This window comes from Eleginops maclovinus, chromosome 6 (assembly GCF_036324505.1).
Source record: "Eleginops maclovinus isolate JMC-PN-2008 ecotype Puerto Natales chromosome 6, JC_Emac_rtc_rv5, whole genome shotgun sequence".
Classification (NCBI taxonomy): domain Eukaryota; kingdom Metazoa; phylum Chordata; class Actinopteri; order Perciformes; family Eleginopidae; genus Eleginops; species Eleginops maclovinus.
This window is the reverse complement of record NC_086354.1, coordinates 25408707-25428706: the sequence shown is the minus strand read 5'-3', so window position 1 is coordinate 25428706 and position 20000 is coordinate 25408707. Positions and strand designations below refer to the sequence as shown.

Sequence of the window (20000 nt, the reverse complement as noted above, 5' to 3'; positions counted from 1 at the left end):
ATTTATATAAAATAAGAGGCTCAGCACGGAAAACATTTCATTAAAGGAATAGTTTCAGTCAAATGAAATAATAGTGAAGTAAAGGTGAATGAATAATGTGGAGGAACTAAAGCATCATACATTTATTATTTAACCACGGTTAGAGGAACAGTCTGTCCCGCTTCACGTCCCCCAGCTCCACTCTGAGGATGCCTCTCAAAAAGGTGTGTGTGTTTTCAGGCCGTGCTCCTGCTCTCCCTCCGGCAGCACTCAGGAGTGTGATGTGAACACGGGACAGTGCCGCTGCAAAGACAACGTGGAGGGCTTCAGCTGCGACAGGTACACACACACACACACACACACACACACACACACACACACACTGAGAATATGTTGGATATTCTAATGTAGAGCAGGACGCTCTGTCTGTCTGTTTCTGAGGTCGTTTGGAGTTATTTTTAGTCATTGTCTTTTTATATCTTTTGAATCATTTTGAGTAAATTAGATTTATTTGAATTGATTTCCAGTTATTTTGCTGACTCTCTTTGAGTCATTGTGTTTGCTACCGTTATCCCCCACAGGTCATTCTACAAGGTTCTCTTCTCTTATTTTACTGATGCTACTCACTGATGTACCTGGATGTGTACTACTGCAAATTGTAGTCCATTTAAATACTTTGTGCGGAACTTTTATGTAACATAGTGTGTCCACCCCTCTCTACCTGTGTGTGTGTGTGTGTGTGTGTGTGTGTGTGTGTGTGTGTGTGTGTGTGTGTGTGTGTGTGTGTGTGTGTGTGTGTGTGTGTGTGTGTGTGTGTGTGCGTGCGCGCAGGTGTAAGCTGGGCTTCTTTAACCTGGACCCCCACAACCCTCAGGGCTGCACCCCCTGCTTCTGCTTCCAGCACTCCTCGGTGTGCGACAGCGCCGACGGCTTCACGATACACACCGTCAGCTCCGCCTTCTCCTCCGGTACACACACCTCCGACTGTCCCCACGGCGACCCGCGTCTCTCTGTGTGCGTGTGCTGTAACGTGTGTGTGTGTGTGTGTGTGTGTGTGCAGGTGACGAGCAGTGGAGCGGCCAGCAGCGAGATGGAGGCAGCGTCTCGGTGCTTTGGTCGTCCAGTGGACAGGAAGTGTCCCTCATCTCCGACGACTACTTCCCCATGTACTTCGTAGCCCCAGGTTTGAGTCACTTTGATTCTGTTTGAGTTTGAGTCTCTCAGAGTCGTTTGGTCGTCATAGTATTTGCTTTTTGAGTCATTTTGTCTCATTGTGATGTCTCGTTAAAGTCTTTTGTTGTTATTTTGAACACATTCCTGAAGTTTCCTTTGTCTTCGGATTATTTTGATTCATTGGAAGTCGCAGTCTTTTCCTGTCATTTTTCCGTGTGTGTGTGTGTGTGTGTGGTGCAGTCAGTGATCAGTGTGTGTGTGTGTGTGTGTGTGGTGCAGTCAGTGATCAGTGTGTGTGTGTGTGTGTGTGTGGTGCAGTCAGTGATCAGTGTGTGTGTGTGTGTGGTGCAGTCAGTGATCAGTGTGTGTGTGTTGTGCAGTCAGTGATCAGTGTGTGTGTGTGTGTGTGGTGCAGTCAGTGATCAGTGTGTGTGTGTGGTGCAGTCAGTGATCAGTGTGTGTGTGTTGTGCAGTCAGTGATCAGTGTGTGTGTTGTGCAGTCAGTGATCAGTGTGTGTGTGTGTGTGTGTGTGTGTTGTGCAGTCAGTGATCTGTGTGTGTGTTGTGCAGTCAGTATCAGTGTGTGTGTTGTGCAGTCAGTGATCAGTGTGTGTGTGTGTGTGTGTGTGTGTGTGTGGTGCAGTCAGTGATCAGTGTGTGTGTGTGGTGCAGTCAGTGATCAGTGTGTGTGTGTTGTGCAGTCAGTGATCAGTGTGTGTGTTGTGCAGTCAGTGATCAGTGTGTGTGTGTGTGTGTGTGTGTGTGTTGTGCAGTCAGTGATCTGTGTGTGTGTTGTGCAGTCAGTATCAGTGTGTGTGTTGTGCAGTCAGTGATCAGTGTGTGTGTTGTGCAGTCAGTGATCAGTGTGTGTGTGTGTGTGTGGTGCAGTCAGTGATCAGTGTGTGTGTTGTGCAGTCAGTGATCTGTGTGTGTGTTGTGCAGTCAGTGATCAGTGTGTGTGTGTGTGTGTGTTCCCTCACAGATAAGTTTTTGGGGAACCAGATGCTGAGCTACGGTCAGAATCTGTCTCTGAGTTTCCGGGTGGAGCGGCGGGACACCCGTCTGTCAGCGGAGGACGTGGTGCTGGAGGGGGCGGGGCTTAGAGTTGCTGTGCCACTCATCGCCCAGGGCAACGCCTACCCCAACGAGAACATGCAGACATACGTGTTCAGGTGAGGATATCATGTGGAGACAACCCCGGGTCATCTCATCAGAAAAGAAGACATAAGTTAAATGAACTGTGTGTGTGTGTGTGTGTGTGTGTGTGTGTGTGTGTGTGTGTGTGTGTGTGTGTCAGGCTCCATGACAGCACTGATTACCCCTGGAGGCCGACCATCAGCCACAACGACTTCCAGAAACTTCTCCACAACCTGACCTCCATCAAGATCAGAGGGACCTACAGCGAGAGAAGTACACAGACAGACACACACACACACACACACACACACACACACACACACACACACACACACTCTCTTTCTCTCTCTGATGGTGAGCGTCCTCTAACGTGGTCTGTTTGTGTCTGTAGGCGCTGGTTACCTGGACGACGTCTCCTTGGTGACAGCGAGGCGGGGGGGGTCCTGGTGAGCCCGCCCACTGGGTGGAGCGCTGCACCTGTCCTCAGGGTTACCAGGGGCAACACTGTGAGCAGTGCACTCTGGGATACCGTCGAGTCCAGCCCGAGCTTGGAGCCTTCAGCTCCTGCGAGCCCTGCAACTGCAACGGGCACAGCGAGGCCTGCTCCCCCAGCACCGGTACTGACCACATATACATATACATATACACGATACATGTATGATAACATGTCTGACATCCAGTGTGTGTGTGTGTGTTTCAGGAGCGTGCGACTGTCGGGACAACACGGCCGGCCTCAGCTGTGAACGCTGTAAGGACGGTTTCTACGGCGACGCCACCAGCGGCTCGTCCTCCGATTGTCAGCCGTGTCCCTGTCCCGCCTCCGCCACCTGCGCCGTGGTGCCCAAAACCAGAGAGGTGGTGTGTACCAACTGCCCTACAGGAACCACAGGTACACACACACACACACACACACACACACACACACACACACACACACACACACACACACACACTTCACTTTGAATAGTTTGGTCATCCTGAGGGTGATTCGTTTTGGCCTCATCTGTAAATCATGTTGATCCTTTGTTCAGCTGCTCCCCTTTCGATTCCTGGGGAGATAACTTGCAGTCATTTTGAGACGTTCATGTGAAACGCAGTAAACTGTTGAACATGATCTTGTCCGCTCCGTTAATGCCAGCTGATCGTAACATTTGAAACACCGACGGAGACGGAAAAAACTAAATGAAAAACCTGAAAAATGTTGATTGTCAAAATGAAACTCCACATGTGTCTTTGAGGAACGTCATAACTTTATGTTACTCCACTTTATTCTAACCCCCCCCCCACCACCCCCCCGCAGGTAAGCGCTGCGAGCTGTGTGACGACGGGTTCTTCGGCGACCCGCTGGGTCAGAGCGGCCCGGTGCGAGCCTGCCGAGCCTGCAAGTGCAGCGACAACATCGACCCAAACGCCGTGGGGAACTGCAACCGCGAGACGGGCGAGTGTCTGAAGTGCATCTACAACACGGACGGGTTCTTCTGCGACCGCTGCAAGGACGGGTTCTACGGGAACGCCCTCGCCGCCGCCGTCGGAGACAAGTGCAAACGTGAGAGGAAGGACATTGCGGTTATAAAAGACTGGAACAAATAAGGGAAGACTTAAATTATCTGGAGGGAAATCTAGGATGTTATGATAAAAATCTGCAGTAAAAATCAAAATCAAATAGGAAAATAATATTTAAGAATAAAAGGATTTAATAAAATAAAACGAAAATCAGAAATACTTCATTTATCCCAAGTTGGGAAATGTTTCCGTTACCGCAGCAAAATATAAGAAATATACAGATCGTGAAAAGTGCAGTGAAATGGAAAATCACTCAGTATAATATCAGTGTGAAGGGTGCACGCTAAGTCCAGTTCAGAGCGGCTGTGGAGCAGAGAGTAGTCTGCAGCCAGAGGGGAGTTATGGTTCTCCTGGACCCGTCCGGGACTTTCAGAGGGTAAAGTCAAAATGTCGGTATTGGAATAAACTGAACATGAATGTGAAAATAATCTTGTATAATACAAAAAGTAAAAGCAAAGGGGAGCGGTACAAATATTTAAAAGAATTGAATACAATTACTTTGTGAACTTATAAGATTTAAATCAAACGAATGCACAAACTATATATTTCATAAAGATGGAAATATTTATAAAACAGAAAGAAAGAAACGATCAAAAAGATTTCTTTGAAACAAGGACTTTGAGTTCCGTTAAACCTCAGTGACGTCTAACACACCTGTGTCCTCAGCCTGCTCCTGCTCGCCGCTCGGCACTCTGGGTAGTCAGGTGAGCTGCTCTCAGGTGACCGGGCAGTGCGAGTGTCTCTCTAACGTGGCGGAGAGAGACTGCAGCGCCTGCCAGCCCGGCTTCTTCAACCTGCAGAGCGGAGACGGCTGCGAGAGGTCAGGGACTCTTCATCATCGCATCACAGCTCCACTTCATCACATTGCATGACAGCTCCTCTTCATCATCACACCACAGCTCCTCTTCATCACAGCTCCTCTTCATCACATTACGTCACAGCTCCACTTCATCACATTGCATGACAGCTCCTCTTCATCATCACACCACAGCTCCTCTTCATCACAGCTCCTCTTCATCACATTATGTCACAGCTCCTCTTCATCACATTACGTCACGGCTCCTCTTCATCATCACATCTCAGCTCCTCTTCATTATTACACCCCACTCCTCTTCATCATTACATCTCAGCTCCTCTTCATCATTACACCCCACTCCTCTTCCTCATTACATCTCAGCTCCTCTTCATTATTACACCCCACTCCTCTTCATCATTACATCTCAGCTCCTCTTCATCATTACACCCCACTCCTCTTCCCCATTACATCTCAGCTCCTCTTCATCACACCAAACAGATCCATTTTAATGAAACCTGTTTCTGTGAATGAGGCCTGTTGACCATGTGACCTGTGTGCTGTGTTCTGATTGGCTCCTCCCCCCTCTGGTCCTCAGGTGTAACTGTAATCCGATTGGCTCTACCAACGGTCAGTGTGACATCACGTCGGGTCAGTGCGAGTGTCAGCCCGGCGTCACCGGACGCCACTGCGAGCGCTGCGAGGAGAACTCCTTCGGGTTCAGCGCCTCGGGCTGCAAACGTGAGCGGGACATAAATTATATATTATATTAAATGTTATATATTATATTTATTATATATTATATTTATATATAACATATATCATTTATATTATATGATATTTGGTATATAATATAAATGATATAACATATTAAATATAGTAAATGATTTACTTTAATGCAAACAGTTATTTAATGCTGGTTAAAAATGATAATAACTTTTAATAATAATGTTTAATAACGGTCTGACCTGAAGCTGCACCTGGTGTATGCACAGGGCTGTATAAATAAAGGTTTATTATTAACCACAGTCTCTAACCCCCCCCCCCAGCCTGCGACTGCGACCCGGAGGGCTCGGCCTCGGCTCAGTGTCAGGACGACGGGCGCTGCGAGTGCCGGCCGGGCTTCGTGGGCTCTCGCTGCGACATGTGTGAGGAGAACTACTTCTACAACCGCTCAGCGCCCGGCTGCCAGCAGTGCCCGTCCTGCTACAGCCTGGTCCGGGACAAGGTGAGCACCTGGGCTGGGAGGGGTCCTGGAGGGTTCTGGGAGGGGTCCTGGGAGGGGTTCTGGGAGGGGTCCTGGGAGGGGTACTCTAATGTGATTCATTCCAATAAGAGCGTAGGGCTTCAGATCAGGCAGACGGGCACACTAACAGGAACACGGTATGGCCTTGCGTCGGGCTCCATGATCCCCCCACAGGTGTTCTTCTCTAACTGAGGACCCCCCCCCCTCTCTGTCCGCAGGTGAACCAGCAGCGGCAGAAGCTGCATGACCTGCAGACTCTGATCGATAATCTGGGCTCGGGTCAGGAGACGGTCAGCGACCAGGCCTTCGAGGACCGTCTGAAGGAGGCGGAGAAGAGCATCGAGGAGCTGCTGCAGGAGGCGCAGAGCAGCAAGGGTACACACACACACACACACACACACACACACACACGCACACACACACACACACACACACACACACACTGCATCTCAAATGTTAAAAACATCTGAAAAGTATTTAGATTAAATAGAAAATGTTACGTTAATTATAACAAAAAATGCAGTACGTGTTTTTATGAATAACTATCACAATAGTGGGAAAAATCTGTATCCAGAAAGAAATTCAAAACTGTGAAAAACAATTATAAATTCTAAAAGAAATTCCATCATTTATTTTAAAGTCAAAGTTTAAATTTAATTTTAAGAATAATGAAAATTGTAATAACCCAAAGAACTAAAAACATTCAGCAATCAAAGTCAGAATGCAGAACGATTCCCAAAGTGTGGAGCTGCCACCAGGGGGTGCGCGAGATGAAACGTGATGGTGGTCTGGTGTTGAAATATTACAGTGTTGTTTTTTAAGTGGGATTTTTCCATAGGCTACAATAAAAAACAGGAACAACACACATCTCCTTTGTAATCCCTTTTATTTTAAATACAAAAATACAATTCATTAGTTTTTGATAGAAACGTAGTAGAACACAGCCGCTGTCTTCTTCTACGTTTCCCTGTGGGCTAGGATATATGCGCGCCAACTCGTTTCATTCATTCTTTCAAATATGATTCACTGGCTGAAATCAGGGAAACTGTCAAGTGGAACGTCTCATGACAAAGTTGTCAGTCGTGAAGGAGGAGAGGGACCAAGAGAGAGTGAGAATTTGGAGGCGACAGAGACGGAGAGAATAGGAACTAGTCCGAGAGAAGAGAATGAGCGGGAGTCAGGAAATGATCGATCCTGTTCTTATTGATTGTCTCTGTTTCTGAGCCCATGCTCTTTAATGTTGTGGATCGGTTTTGTCTTTGTTGCATTATATTGAAACTGTGTTGATGTTGTCATGCGTGTTCTGGTTATTTGCGCATGATTAAACATGAGTCTTTATATGGCGATAAAACAAAGCTTTGTTGCGTTTTTTTGGGGGGTGCGTCAACCCGGTTGGGACGTAGAAGGGGGGTGCGCCGCAAAAAAAGTTTGGGAACCGCTGTGCTAGCGCATCAGGAAGCCCTGAGTTGTTTAAATCCCTCTGACTGAAGGAAATGCTTTCCCTGCAGACGTGGACCGCGGGCTGCTGGAGCGTCTGAACAGCATCAACAGTTCGCTGAGCACGCAGTGGAACCGTCTGCAGAACATCCGCAGCACGGTGGACGACACCGGGCTGCAGGCCGACCGAGCTCGATCCCGAGTCCGAGACGCCGAGAGCCTGATCGACCGAGCGCGCCACGAGCTCGACAAGGCCAAGGACGCCGTGGCCAAAGTGGTGAGGGACCACCTCGTAGACCCCCCCTGCTTATTGGCGCTCTCCATGCAGCAGGGTTATAGGAACATGTCTAGATCAGATGTAACACTCTGAAATATCAAACTTTGTTTTTGATGTTAAATAGATTAGTTTAATAATCGTTTAGAAATATATGTATGTGTTTATAATCAACGGAGGGATGTTTGCCTGCAGGATATCAAAGCCCCGAGTGGCAGCGGAGACCCGAACAACATGACGCTGCTCGCTGAGGAAGCACGCACGCTGGCCGACAAGTAAGAGCCTGCAGACAGAACCCAGGGCAGAGAACCCTGCAGACAGAACCCAGGGCAGAGAACCCTGCAGACAGAACCCGGGGCAGAGAACCCAGGGCAGAGAACCCTGCAGACAAAACCCAGGGCAGAGAACCCTGCAGACAGAACCCAGGGCAGAGAACCCTGCAGACAGAACCCAGGGCAGAGAACCCAGGGCAGAGAACCCTGCAGACAAAATCCAGGGCAGAGAACCCTGCAGACAGAACCCAGGGCAGAGAACCCAGGGCAGAGAACCCTGCAGACAGAACCCAGGGCAGAGAACCCAGGGCAGAGAACCCTGCAGACACATCTGAGTCTCCAGTTATTTGCACTTCAAATATAAAGACTTTCATAACTTTTTTATCCTTGAAGGAAGCAGGAGGGAGACAAAAAGTGTGATTTTTTAAAAGAAGATTAGGGCCACGTGAAGAAGGAGTTAGAATAATGAGCAGTGGGACATTTTTAAAAGTCGAAATTTTGAAGAAAAATGAATCGACATTAAGAAAAAATTCCAGAGATTTCTAAATAAGTCCGAATTTTTAGGAAAAATTGATAATTTATTTCTCAAAACTATCAATTTTTAGGAAAAATTCTGAAGTTTGTAAAGAAAATTGAAAGGAAAAAGATCTGGCCCCGAAAACAAATTTTCCAGCTCTTTAATTTGTTCTGTTTTCTGTTTAGTTTCCTGCTGTTATCCAACTATAAACACTTTGAATTATTAAATCATCTTTTCAAATATTATTGTTTTTCTCCTCTCAGACACAAGATGGACGCCGATCAGATCGAGAAGATCGCTAAAGACGCCAACGACACGTCGACTCGAGCTCACGAGCTGCTGCTGAAGACTCTGGAGGGGGAGAGCCAGACGAGCCGCGAGATCGACGAGCTCAACAAGAAGTACGACCCCTTTAAATACATTTAGTTCATTTTTATGGCTATGGGTTATATTGTTACTACATCTACCCCAGTTTACATTTAAAACATCCATAATGAGATTATAGTGACATGGTAACATGTTGGTTTGATGAGAACTTTGAAAAATCTAAAATGTAAGAAAACAGTAATAATTCGGAAAGAGTCAAAAGTGTAAAAAGAGTCAGACTAAAAAAAAGGTCTGAATTCTCAGGAAGTCACAAAACAAAAACTCAGACTTCTGAAGGAGAGTCAGAAAACTGAAAAGAGCTTATATTTCTTAAAAGACGTATTCTAACAAATGCTGAAAAAAGATTTATAAGAAAAAGGAATGAATTTCCTGAATGAGTTTCCAAAAACTGATAATACATCACAGATTATATTTCAATTTATAAATAAATAAAGTCAGGATTAAAAAAATCAGGATTCAGAAAAAAGTGATAATATTTCGAAGTGTCTACATTTATTTATATTTGTGGATTTATGTATCTATTAATATCCGTCCGCTCTCCGTGGTGCGTTCAGGTACACCGAGGCGAAGGAGCTGGCGAAGAGTCTGGAGAAGCAGGCCAACAAGGTGCAGGCGGAAGCCGAGGACGCCGGGAACCGGGCGCTGAAGATCTTCGCCAACCTCACCAGCACCCCGCCGTTCGACACCAAAACTCTGGAGGTCAGTCCCCCCGAGCATCATGGGAGATCTGTAACGATAAAAAACATTGCATTTTTGTTTTGTGTTTTGTTTGTTTTAAAACATTTTGAAAATAAATGCAGAAAATAGTTATGATCAGTCCTGAAGGTGTCACCCGGTCCCAGACACAGGAAATACATATCAAGACGTGCTTCGTGTGTTTCAGGATGAGGCCAGTAAAATAAAGAAGGAGGCCTCAGACCTCGATAAGCTCATCGACAAGACGGAGAAGGAGTACAACGACCTGCGAGACGACCTGAAGGGCAAAGAGCAGGAAGTTCGCAAACTGCTGGAAAAAGGACGCAGCGAGCAGCAGGTACTGACCTTCAATCATGTTCAATCAACCATGGGAGCAACACACGTACCTAACATGTTCAATCAACCATGGGAGCATCACATGTATCTAACATGTTCAATTAACCATGGAAGCAACACATGTACCTAACATGTTCAATAACCATGGGAGCAACACATGTACTAACATGTTCAATCAACCATGGAAGCAACACATGTACCTAACATGTTCAATCAACCATGGAAGCAACACATGTACCTAACATGTTCAATCAACCATGGGAGCTACACATGTACCTAACATGTTCAATCAACCATGGAAGCAACACATGTACCTAACATGTTCAATCAACCATGGAAGCAACACATGTATCTAACATGTTCAATCAACCATGGGAGCAACACACGTATCTAACATGTTATATTAACCATGGGAGCAACACATGTATCTAACATGTTATATTAACCATGGGAGCATCACACGTATCTAACATGTTCAATCAACCATGGGAGCAACACACGTATCTAACATGTTATATTAACCATGGGAGCAACACATGTATCTAACATGTTATATTAACCATGGGAGCATCACACGTATCTAACATGTTATATTAACCATGGGAGCATCACACGTATCTAACATGTTCAATCAACCATGGGAGCAACACACGTATCTAACATGTTATATTAACCATGGGAGCAACACACGTATCTAACATGTTATATTAACCATGGGAGCAACACACGTATCTAACATGTTCAATCAACCATGGGAGCAACACACGTATCTAACATGTTATATTAACCATGGGAGCAACACATGTATCTAACATGTTATATTAACCATGGGAGCATCACACGTATCTAACATGTTCAATTAACCATGGGAGCAACACACGTATCTAACATGTTATATTAACCATGGGAGCAACACACGTATCTAACATGTTCAATTAACCATGGGAGCAACACACGTATCTAACATGTTATATTAACCATGGGAGCAACACATGTATCTAACATGTTATATTAACCATGGGAGCAACACATGTATCTAACATGTTATATTAACCATGGGAGCAACACATGTATCTAACATGTTTGTGGTCTGTTCTCAGACTGCAGATCAGCTGCTGGCCCGAGCGGACGCTGCTAAAGCTCTGGCCGAGGAGGCGGCGGAGAAAGGGAAGGCGACTTTCAGAGAGGCCGAGAGCATCCTGGAGGACCTGCGAGGTGCTGTATATTCAATAAATCCTTCCTCTTTTCAGGACCTTGTTTTTAAGATTTAAGTTTCAAGGGTTGTCTTTTAAGGTATTTGTTAGCTTTAAGGGGTGAATTAAGGTCTATTTAAGGGGCTTCTGTTAAGGTGACTGTCAGGGTGTTTAGATTTTATCTAAGGGGTTTCATGTTTCAGTGTCAAGTTAACGTGTCCTCCTGTCTTCCTTTTCTCCTCCTCTTCTCTTCTTCTTCTTCTTCTCTTCCTCCTCCTCCTCTTCCTCCTGTTCTCTTCTTCTTCTTCTCTTCCTCCTCTTCCTCCTGTTCTCTTCTTCTTCTTCTTCTCTTCCTCCTCCTCTTCCTCCTCTTCTCTTACTGCAGACTTTGACCGCAGAGTGAACGACAACAAGACGGCGGCGGAGGACGCTCTGAAGAAAATCCCTGCCATCAACGCCACCATCATGGCCGCCAACCAGAAGACACGGCAGGCGGAGGCGGCGCTCGGAAACGCCAACGCCGACGCCCGGGAGGCCAAGGCCAAGGCGGAGGAGGCGGAGAAGATCGCAGGAAACGTGCAGAAGGTAAAACACGCAAAACGAGGCTCAGATTAGAGCATGGCGTCAGGATTCACTTATTTAAAATGGTTCTTATTTACTAACATCTGGTTCTTCCTCAGGGCTCGGCGAAGACGAAGGAGGATGCAGAGAAGGCTCTGGAAGAAACCACCCGATTGGACGGGGAGGTGTCGGCCATGATGGAGCAGCTGGACGATGCCGAGCAGGAGCTGAACCGCAAGAAGGCCGAGGCGGCGGCAGACATGATGATGGCCGGCATGGTGAGCACTCCCACACAAACACAGTCACATTAAGGGGGAAGTTAAGGGGTTTTACCACACGCTGCAACAGATGTTCATAATATTCCTCCACTGAGAATCATTGCGCAACCAACATTTACCTCATAAAAGTCAAGCAAAAAAAGTAATATTGAAATAATGATGGTATTTTAAGGTATATTCAAGGGACTCATTATTAATTGTAATGTATATTATTTTTAAATGCATTTCCCTCAGTTTTAGGGGATTTAACGGCATAATTTAAGGATCAAATTCACAAGTTCACGAGTTCACCCTTAGTTTGTGGTAAAACTAAAGGACAGAAAACCCTTAACTGGTACGGTTTGATTGAAGTGGGAATTTGGAGATAAAAAAAAGAAAGTGTATTTTAATATATTTGAGCTACTCAATCATCTCTTATTTTAACTAAAGGCCTTTACATGGGTCAGAAATAACCTTAACCTGTTGTTTGTTGTTGAGAAAGTTAAGGGGTTTTCTAACTGCTGCAAAGTAATCTGAAAATCAGTTTGACGGTTCATTTCTAAAATCTTTTTCCCGTCACGCAGGCGTCTGATAACGCGAAGGAGGCTGAGGACAACGCCCGCAAAGCCAAGAGCGCCGTGAAGACGGTGCTGAGCACCATCACCGCCCTGCTGGACCAGCTGGGTAACTCCACCTCACACACACACACACACAGCTCAGGCACCAAGCTCCCAGAGAGGGTCTTAGTGGCCAAACGGTGGAATTACAACGGCTGTGTCTTGCAGGACAGGAAGAGACTTCTTTGGACTTAAGGATTCGCTAACTTCATATATTACAAAATGAAAGACTTAAAGGGGTCGTGATACTTTTAAAGAGCCTTCTGGTTACCATTGAGAACTTTGAGGGATTGAGAGGGAATAATATGAGGCGTTTCTGCTTAAACAAAGTTCCATACGGATCTGAGATGTACTTTCTTTGACAGCTTAAGATATAAAAACACACGCTCCTCTGGGGATAAAGTGCTGAACTACAAACTTACATGATGCAGTCCACATAACCCCCGTGACGACACGTGTGGAGCGCCAGAGGGACCCTCAGTTTTAGTATAGGTTTATTTGCCTAACACTGAGAGCAGTGGCGAGCTAAGGTTCAGGTTGGTAATCCTCTGCCTCCTCTCCTCAGGAAACATCGATAAGGTGGACCTGAGCAAGCTGAACCAGATCGACGAGTCCCTGAAGCGGGCAAAGGGCTCGATGGGGGCCAGCGATCTGGACCGGAAGCTGTCGGAGCTGACCGAGGTGGCACGCTCTCAGGAGGATCTCATCAACGATTACGACCGGCAGATCCGCGAGATCCACGCCGACATCAACAACCTGAACGACATCAAGAACACGTTACCAGAGGGCTGCTTCAACACGCCGTCCCTGGAGCGGCCCTAAACCCCCTACCCCCACCCCCCCTCCCTCACCCCCTCACTTTACCAAAACAGTTTCAGATCTCTGTCAAAGAAGCCAAGATTTCAAGCCACGTGTTTAGTTTTTTTCAAGAGAAGCAGCTGTTTCTGTCTGGCAGTGACGCGCTGACGGTCGATGAACTAAGCCGTGCATAGAGGAAGAGAAAAACCCAGAACCACAAACCCGACGTGACTGCACCCGCCATCAGGAAGTTCCTCACGTATTACCCATCATGCAGCTCTTCACAGTCTGCAGCTGCTGGTTCATAATCAGAAAGCACACAGTGAAGGACTCTTCTTCTGCTCTTCCAAAGCCTGCAGTATTTCATTCTCCTGCAGTGTGTGTGTGTGTGTGTGTGTGTGTGTGTGTGTGTGTGTGTGTGTGTGTGTGTGTGTGTGTGTGTGTGTGTGTGTGTGTGTGTGTGTGTGTGTGTGTGTGTGTGTGTGTGTGTGTGTGTGTGTGTGTTAGAGAAAACACACACACTCTTACATCCCGTGTGCACAAGACCCTCAGGATAACAGCTTTAATGCATGATTGAGAAATGTGCCAGCTTTATTTTGCCATGTAGGGATTGAAGAGAAAGACTACATTTACCAGGATGCATTGGGCCTCCTCATTTAGCGCCATCATGTGACAGTGACAGGAAGAACGACAAACTCTTTCAGCTTGTAGTTCTTTCAAACAGAACTTCCTGTCTCGCTTGCTCTGGTTAAACATGATTGGAAGTCTTGTGGAGCTTGGGGAAGTAGAGAAGGGAAACAGAAGTTCTGATGTTGTTCCCTCGTGACGTGGAGCTCAGTTTAGGGTTAAAGGTTATTTCTGTCTTCGTGTGGAAACGGCTCCTCCTGTAGAACCTGGATCAGATGAATCCACAGACTGTTATCCTGCGTGGTCTTGTGCACACGAGCTCTCAGATGATTTAGCGTGTTCTTAGCGGTCTCTTGGTGTTTTACCGCGTGTCTTCCTGAAGCTGACCACTGTCTGCTCCTCACTCCTAACCCTGCTTCCAGGCTCAATCCAACACTATGCAACTTTGTACATTTTGCGTAGCGAGAGTTTTATTACCTGATACACTGGTGCTAATAATTATTTCAAATGTTATATTTTTGTGTGAATGTTTTTTATTCTGACATAGTGAGGAACGTGTTATTTGTGTAAATATATGCTTAAATGATTCGAGAGCGGCTGCTTTTAAGAGCGAGCGGCCGCCGATCACAATCAGTCACCTCCAGGTTAAATATATATGAATATCTACGATAACGTATGTGGTATTATTACGATCATATGCTTGCTTGTATACAGTTGCTGCCTCACAGCGATGCCAATATTTTGTGTTTTTATTGATTCTCGTGAGTTAATTAACTGAATCTTCTCGTGTAGTTTTTGTTTCTTTGAGCTTTCAGGACCCCTCTGAACCGATCTGCTCGCCCTCATGGAGATTATGAGCTTGGCCACTCGTTGCTATCCTAGTTTTAATTAGTGTTTTTGTGCCTTAATATAAAGTTCAGATGTAATCACGGTCCACTTTTTACCCCACAGAAATGTCCTCCTCGTCTCGGTGCTGAAGCAGGGGCTTTATTTTGTTTTAAATCAGGTCCTTAACAGAGAAACCTGCAGCAGCCAATCAGCAGCTGGTAAAATATGCAATCATGCTCCTAGATTCTCTCTGCAGCTCAGAGTCATGCTGTGAACCCTGAGGTGCTGAGGACCCAAAGTTAATGATAGAAATGTAGGGTAGGGGTCTCCTGCAGGATGCTAACCTGCATATGTTGGGTAGTTAGTACAGTAAACATAAGCTGCATTAGTTAGCGTATGCAGACAGTAGTCTGGAGGTTATTGAGGATGCTGAATCCATTTCTGACATTTTCAGGATCAAAAATGGCAGTTTTGAGTCTGCTGAAACATTAAATCGACCCAGAATTCATAAACGTCCCAACGGGACTACTGCCATTTCTGATCCTGTACATGTCAGAAATGGATTTAACCTCCTCAATAACCCCAAACTGTAATTTATTAACTATTGTCCACATAGTTAATACCATTAATGCTAATCAATGCACCTGATGCTGACTGCCCAACATCTGCAGGTTAGCTTCAGCAGTGTCTCTGAGCTGGAGACCCCTACTCTACATCTCTGTAACTCTGGGGTCTCCACACCTCCAGGTTCACCGAGCTGGAGAGTAGACGGGTCTGATGGCAGTCCTTCAGAGCAGACTCCCCCCCTGACCAGCAGAGCTCCACACAGAGATGTGTTTCTGTCCTCCCTCCATCCAGGCTGCAGGATGTGCAGCACACACAAACACACACACACACACACACACACACACACACACACACACACACACACACACACACACACACACACTGATGTATGAACAGTATTTTAAGTTATAATGTACCACTTATTTGTATTGTAACCTGTTGTCTTGGACGTGTGCTGCGCGGCCTGCAGCGCCTTTTCATATTCTGTCTCCTGTGAGGACCTGAGTGACTCTGTTCACTGCCTGTAAATCCAGACTTAACATTTGAATAATAAAAAACATTACTACAGGAAGCTCCGTGTCAGCGTCTGGTTTATGTTCTACTCATCAGGAAGAGGTCTTTCCCTGCCAGAACTCCGCAAACACCTGTTGTACAAATGCCCTGAGTCACTAACAAACACAAAACACCATCTACAAGCTAATGCATTTAGTTTTGCAAATAAAAAACCTACCTGTCAAACAAACACATTGCATTGCTCCAGTAAATCATGTTTCAGACACAAATACAGCAACGGTTTTACGAGTACAAAAAGAGGACACCGTGACTTCAGGCAGGAATATTCCGCCGTGGTTGTGCTGAGGATTTTCTCCACAATCTACCTGATTTCAGCCACTGTAAAAATAATGAGGGTGGTTTAACTTATATAAGTTCAGGAGCCTTAAATACGTGAGTTTACTCAGGGTGAAAATAAGATAGAATGTAACCCTCTTTATTAGTCACATACATGCACACAGCAGAGCACACACAGTGAAATGTGTCCTCTGCATTTAACCCATCCTAGCACTAGGAGCAGTGGGCAGCTATTGTGCAGCACCCGGGGAGCAATGGGGAGGGGGGATTGGAGGTGTCCGGTGCCTTGCTCAAGGGCACCACAGCAGGGCCTAGGAGGTGAACTGGGACCTCTCCAAGTAGCAGTCCACTTACCATATTTTCAAGTCTGTTCGGGGACTTGAACCGGCGACCCTACGATTCCCAGTCCAAGCCCCTACTGACTGAGCCACTGCTGGACCCCAACCTCTGTTCCTCTCACTAACTTAAGCTTTACAAGCCGTGTTATTTATGATCATTGTTTGTTATAACCTGAGACTTTGAGTTCAAGAAACTTACAATTTTACATTATCGATTCAAGAAAACTTTCATTATCTAGTCAAATACATTTTAATTCTACCTGATCTTCTGTCCCAATCAACTCAGAAACTTAAACATCAAAGCCTCTAAGTTATTCCATTTATTCAAGAGTTTTTATTTTTGAAGCTTTGAAAATACAAATACACACACATGAATTATAACATTTAATTTTACCTATAGGCTAAGGGGCGGGACATCTGTAAGCAGTTGACCAATCACAGCAGAGCAGGCCAGCCAACCAATCACAGCAGACTGGGCTCTGGTTTCAGACAGAGGGTGAAAAGAGGAGCTGCAGCACAGGCAGTCTGAGAAACATAAAAAGTTTTCTGAACATTAAAGCATGGAGGCTGCAGAGGGAGGCAGAGGACAGCAGGGGGAGGACAGCATGGGGAGGCAGAGGACAGCAGGGGGAGGACAGCATGGGGAGGAAGAGGACAGCAGGGGGAGGCAGAGGACAGCAGGGGGAGGCAGAGGACAGCAGGGGGAGGCAGGGGACAGCAGGGGGAGGACAGCAGGGGGAGGCAGAGGACAGAAAGACATTCCTGTGGGTCATCAAATTGACGATAAATCAAAATCAAAATCAAATAAATCAAATCAATTTAGTCAATAATAGGAGATAAGGAATAATACCAATAAAATAAAACTTACGTGATGTTAAAACAACTCAAACTGGCCCAACTTTGACAAACTACATTGAATTGAAAGGACTTGCATTTGTTGGTGGTAATAAACAGAATAATATTCCACAACATAGAATAGTTCCCCCTGTGATTTACATTGGGAAAAAGACATCTGTAAATCAGGATCATTATTTTTAGCTAAATAAACTCCCCAGCATGAACTCTTTTGTAGCCCTTAATAAATCATTAGGATGTAAAAAAATATAAAATGCGTTGGAAGCTGAATCCAGAGTTAACCCTCTTTACTGCTGATATCAAGCTACTGTATGTTTATATGTTCAGCAGATTACGGAGTATTCTAATTTATTCTGAATATTTTATAATGCTTAAATACTCCTTTGAATACAGGTCTTTTTGTACTGAAAATATGTAGATATATTTCTTAAATTTTCTTAATATTTTCTTTGTTTTTTATTCTATTTTTTATCCCAACTTTGGATAAATAAAGTATATTTTATCTCCATTCATCTGACTGATAGAGCGGGAGATCGGGGGCGGGGCTTAAGGGGAAAACTCAACTGCGCATGCTCTGTGGGCCCACATCCGAGTACTTGTGCTCTGGATGCGCCAATGAGCGGCTCTGATAGGAGCGAAGCCCCGCCTCCTCTCTTCTTTTCTCATCCATGGGGAGAAACAGCCGGACCGCTAACGGCAAAACGGCAAAACTCCCCAGAAACGGATTAAAAGCCCACTTTTACTTCTTTACCGCCGCCTTTTAAACACTTTACCTCTCACTGAAACACCGGTCGGGTTGACCGACACTTCAGGGGGATTTTAAAGTTCCTCTCGGATCTAATGGAGCCGGACCCGGGAGACGTGGAGCCTCTGGACCCGCTGCTGGAGAGACTCCTGTCGGACACCATGAGCAGAGAGAGGGGGTGGATCCGGGTCTACGGTGAGAACACACACAAACACACACACACACACACACACACACACACACACACACACACACACACACACACACACACACACACACACAGGGGGAAAGGGGACCGGGGATCCGCGGACCAAGGCCGAGGTCATGGCAGCCACCGGCTTTCTCAGTGTGTGTGTGTGTGTGTGTGTGTGTGTGTGTGTGTGTGTGTGTGTGTGTGTGTGTGTGTGTGTGTGTGTGTGTGTGTGTGTGTGTGTGTGTGTGTGTGTGTGTAACTTTTCCCGGTGTTCACTTTGCACTTCAGTGTATCAGCTGCCGGACCTCTGATTCACAGTTTTACACATCATCACTTTGGGGGCTTTTCTTGGAGGTTTAGACCCCCTCTGGATGGGGGCAGCTTTGACCCAGGGTTCCTCATAGGTGATAGGATGATATGCCCTCCTGTTTCGAGACCTCCTCCATAAACCAATCGACAAAACGAATGCAAACTCAAGCCTCTCAAATGTATTTTTCTATTAGAGGATAGGGTTGAATAAAACCAGTAGCACTCTTTGGAGGGTAAAAAGGTGTGTGATTAACGAGACGCTGGGTCATTAGGTTGAGCGGAGGGCAGTGTGGGTACCGAGTGATATGTAGTGTCCCTGAACACATAGTGGTCCAGCTCTGAAACTGTCACATTGCTACAGTTTTCCGTTGACCTGAACAGAAGTCTGTCTGGTTTTTGTTCCTTTTTTAATCCTGAAAATCAGAGTTTCCGAGGGCTGTGTGACTCTGACAGTAACTGCTGCTGCCTCCTGGTGAGGGTCAGCTCTGCAGGAAGTGATTTACCTCAGAGTAACTCTCACACAGTCATTAGAGGGTAATAATAACCAGTGACTGTAGTGGTGAGGTCAAGCTGTCCACACCCTGCTGACCAGCCACACTTCAAGCCCCCCACACTCAAATACATCAACGGTGAATTTAAAAAATGGCGGTTGCAAACAAGTGTCTAAATAAGACGATTAAACATCATCACGCCCAACATTAGCCTCCTTTAGCTTAGCGGTGGAGACGTGAAGTCATGTGACCGTGCTGTAGTTCCTTTATAGCCCAACATTAGCCTCCTTTAGCTTAGCGGTGGTGACGTGAAGTCATGTGACCGTGCTGTAGTTCCTTTATAGCCCAACATTAGCCACTTTTAGCTTAGAGGTGGTAACGTGAAGTCATGTGACCGTGCTGTAGTTCCTTTATAGCCCAACATTAGCCTCCTTTAGCTTAGCGGTGGTAACGTGAAGTCATGTGACCGTGCTGTAGTCCCTCTATAGCCCAACATTAGGCTCCTTTAGCTTAGCGGTGGTGAGGTGAAGTCATGTGACCGTGCTGTAGTTCCTTTATAGCCCAACATTAGGCTCCTTTAGCTTAGCGGTGGTGAGGTGAAGTCATGTGACCGTGCTGTAGTTCCTTTATAGCCCAACATTAGCCGCCTTTAGCTTAGCGGTGATGACGTGAAGTCATGTGACCGTGCTGTAGTTCCGTTATAGCCCAACATTAGGCTCCTTTAGCTTAGCGGTGGTGAGGTGAAGTCATGTGACCGTGCTGTAGTTCCTTTATAGCCCAACATTAGGCTCCTTTAGCTTAGCGGTGGTGAGGTGAAGTCATGTGACCGTGCTGTAGTTCCTTTATAGCCCAACATTAGCCGCCTTTAGCTTAGCGGTGATGACGTGAAGTCATGTGACCGTGCTGTAGTTCCGTTATAGCCCAACATTAGGCTCCTTTAGCTTAGCGGTGGTGACGTGAAG

The 20000-nt window shown here is 46.0% G+C and overlaps 2 protein-coding genes across 2 annotated transcripts in view; both read left to right on the top strand.

Annotated features, from left to right (window-relative positions):
• The window catches only part of lamc1 (laminin, gamma 1), a 53733-nt gene extending 37904 nt beyond the window's left edge, over nucleotides 1-15829 (top strand). The window contains 23 exon segments of the mRNA XM_063885892.1: nucleotides 220-318; nucleotides 811-947; nucleotides 1040-1162; nucleotides 2135-2324; nucleotides 2450-2562; nucleotides 2681-2727; nucleotides 2729-2906; nucleotides 2990-3178; nucleotides 3590-3835; nucleotides 4519-4672; nucleotides 5244-5386; nucleotides 5695-5873; nucleotides 6110-6266; nucleotides 7400-7605; nucleotides 7798-7877; nucleotides 8655-8792; nucleotides 9333-9477; nucleotides 9662-9811; nucleotides 10911-11025; nucleotides 11389-11588; nucleotides 11684-11842; nucleotides 12406-12505; nucleotides 13004-15829. Coding sequence (XP_063741962.1) covers nucleotides 220-318; nucleotides 811-947; nucleotides 1040-1162; nucleotides 2135-2324; nucleotides 2450-2562; nucleotides 2681-2727; nucleotides 2729-2906; nucleotides 2990-3178; nucleotides 3590-3835; nucleotides 4519-4672; nucleotides 5244-5386; nucleotides 5695-5873; nucleotides 6110-6266; nucleotides 7400-7605; nucleotides 7798-7877; nucleotides 8655-8792; nucleotides 9333-9477; nucleotides 9662-9811; nucleotides 10911-11025; nucleotides 11389-11588; nucleotides 11684-11842; nucleotides 12406-12505; nucleotides 13004-13260 — 3505 coding nt within the window. The 3' untranslated portion in view covers nucleotides 13261-15829.
• Nucleotides 15830-17978: 2149 nt separating this feature from the next.
• The window catches only part of rasal2 (RAS protein activator like 2), a 51301-nt gene continuing 49279 nt past the window's right edge, over nucleotides 17979-20000 (top strand). The window contains exon 1 of the mRNA XM_063886289.1: nucleotides 17979-18240. Coding sequence (XP_063742359.1) covers nucleotides 18141-18240 — 100 coding nt within the window. The 5' untranslated portion in view covers nucleotides 17979-18140. The remainder of the gene's footprint in view (nucleotides 18241-20000) is intronic.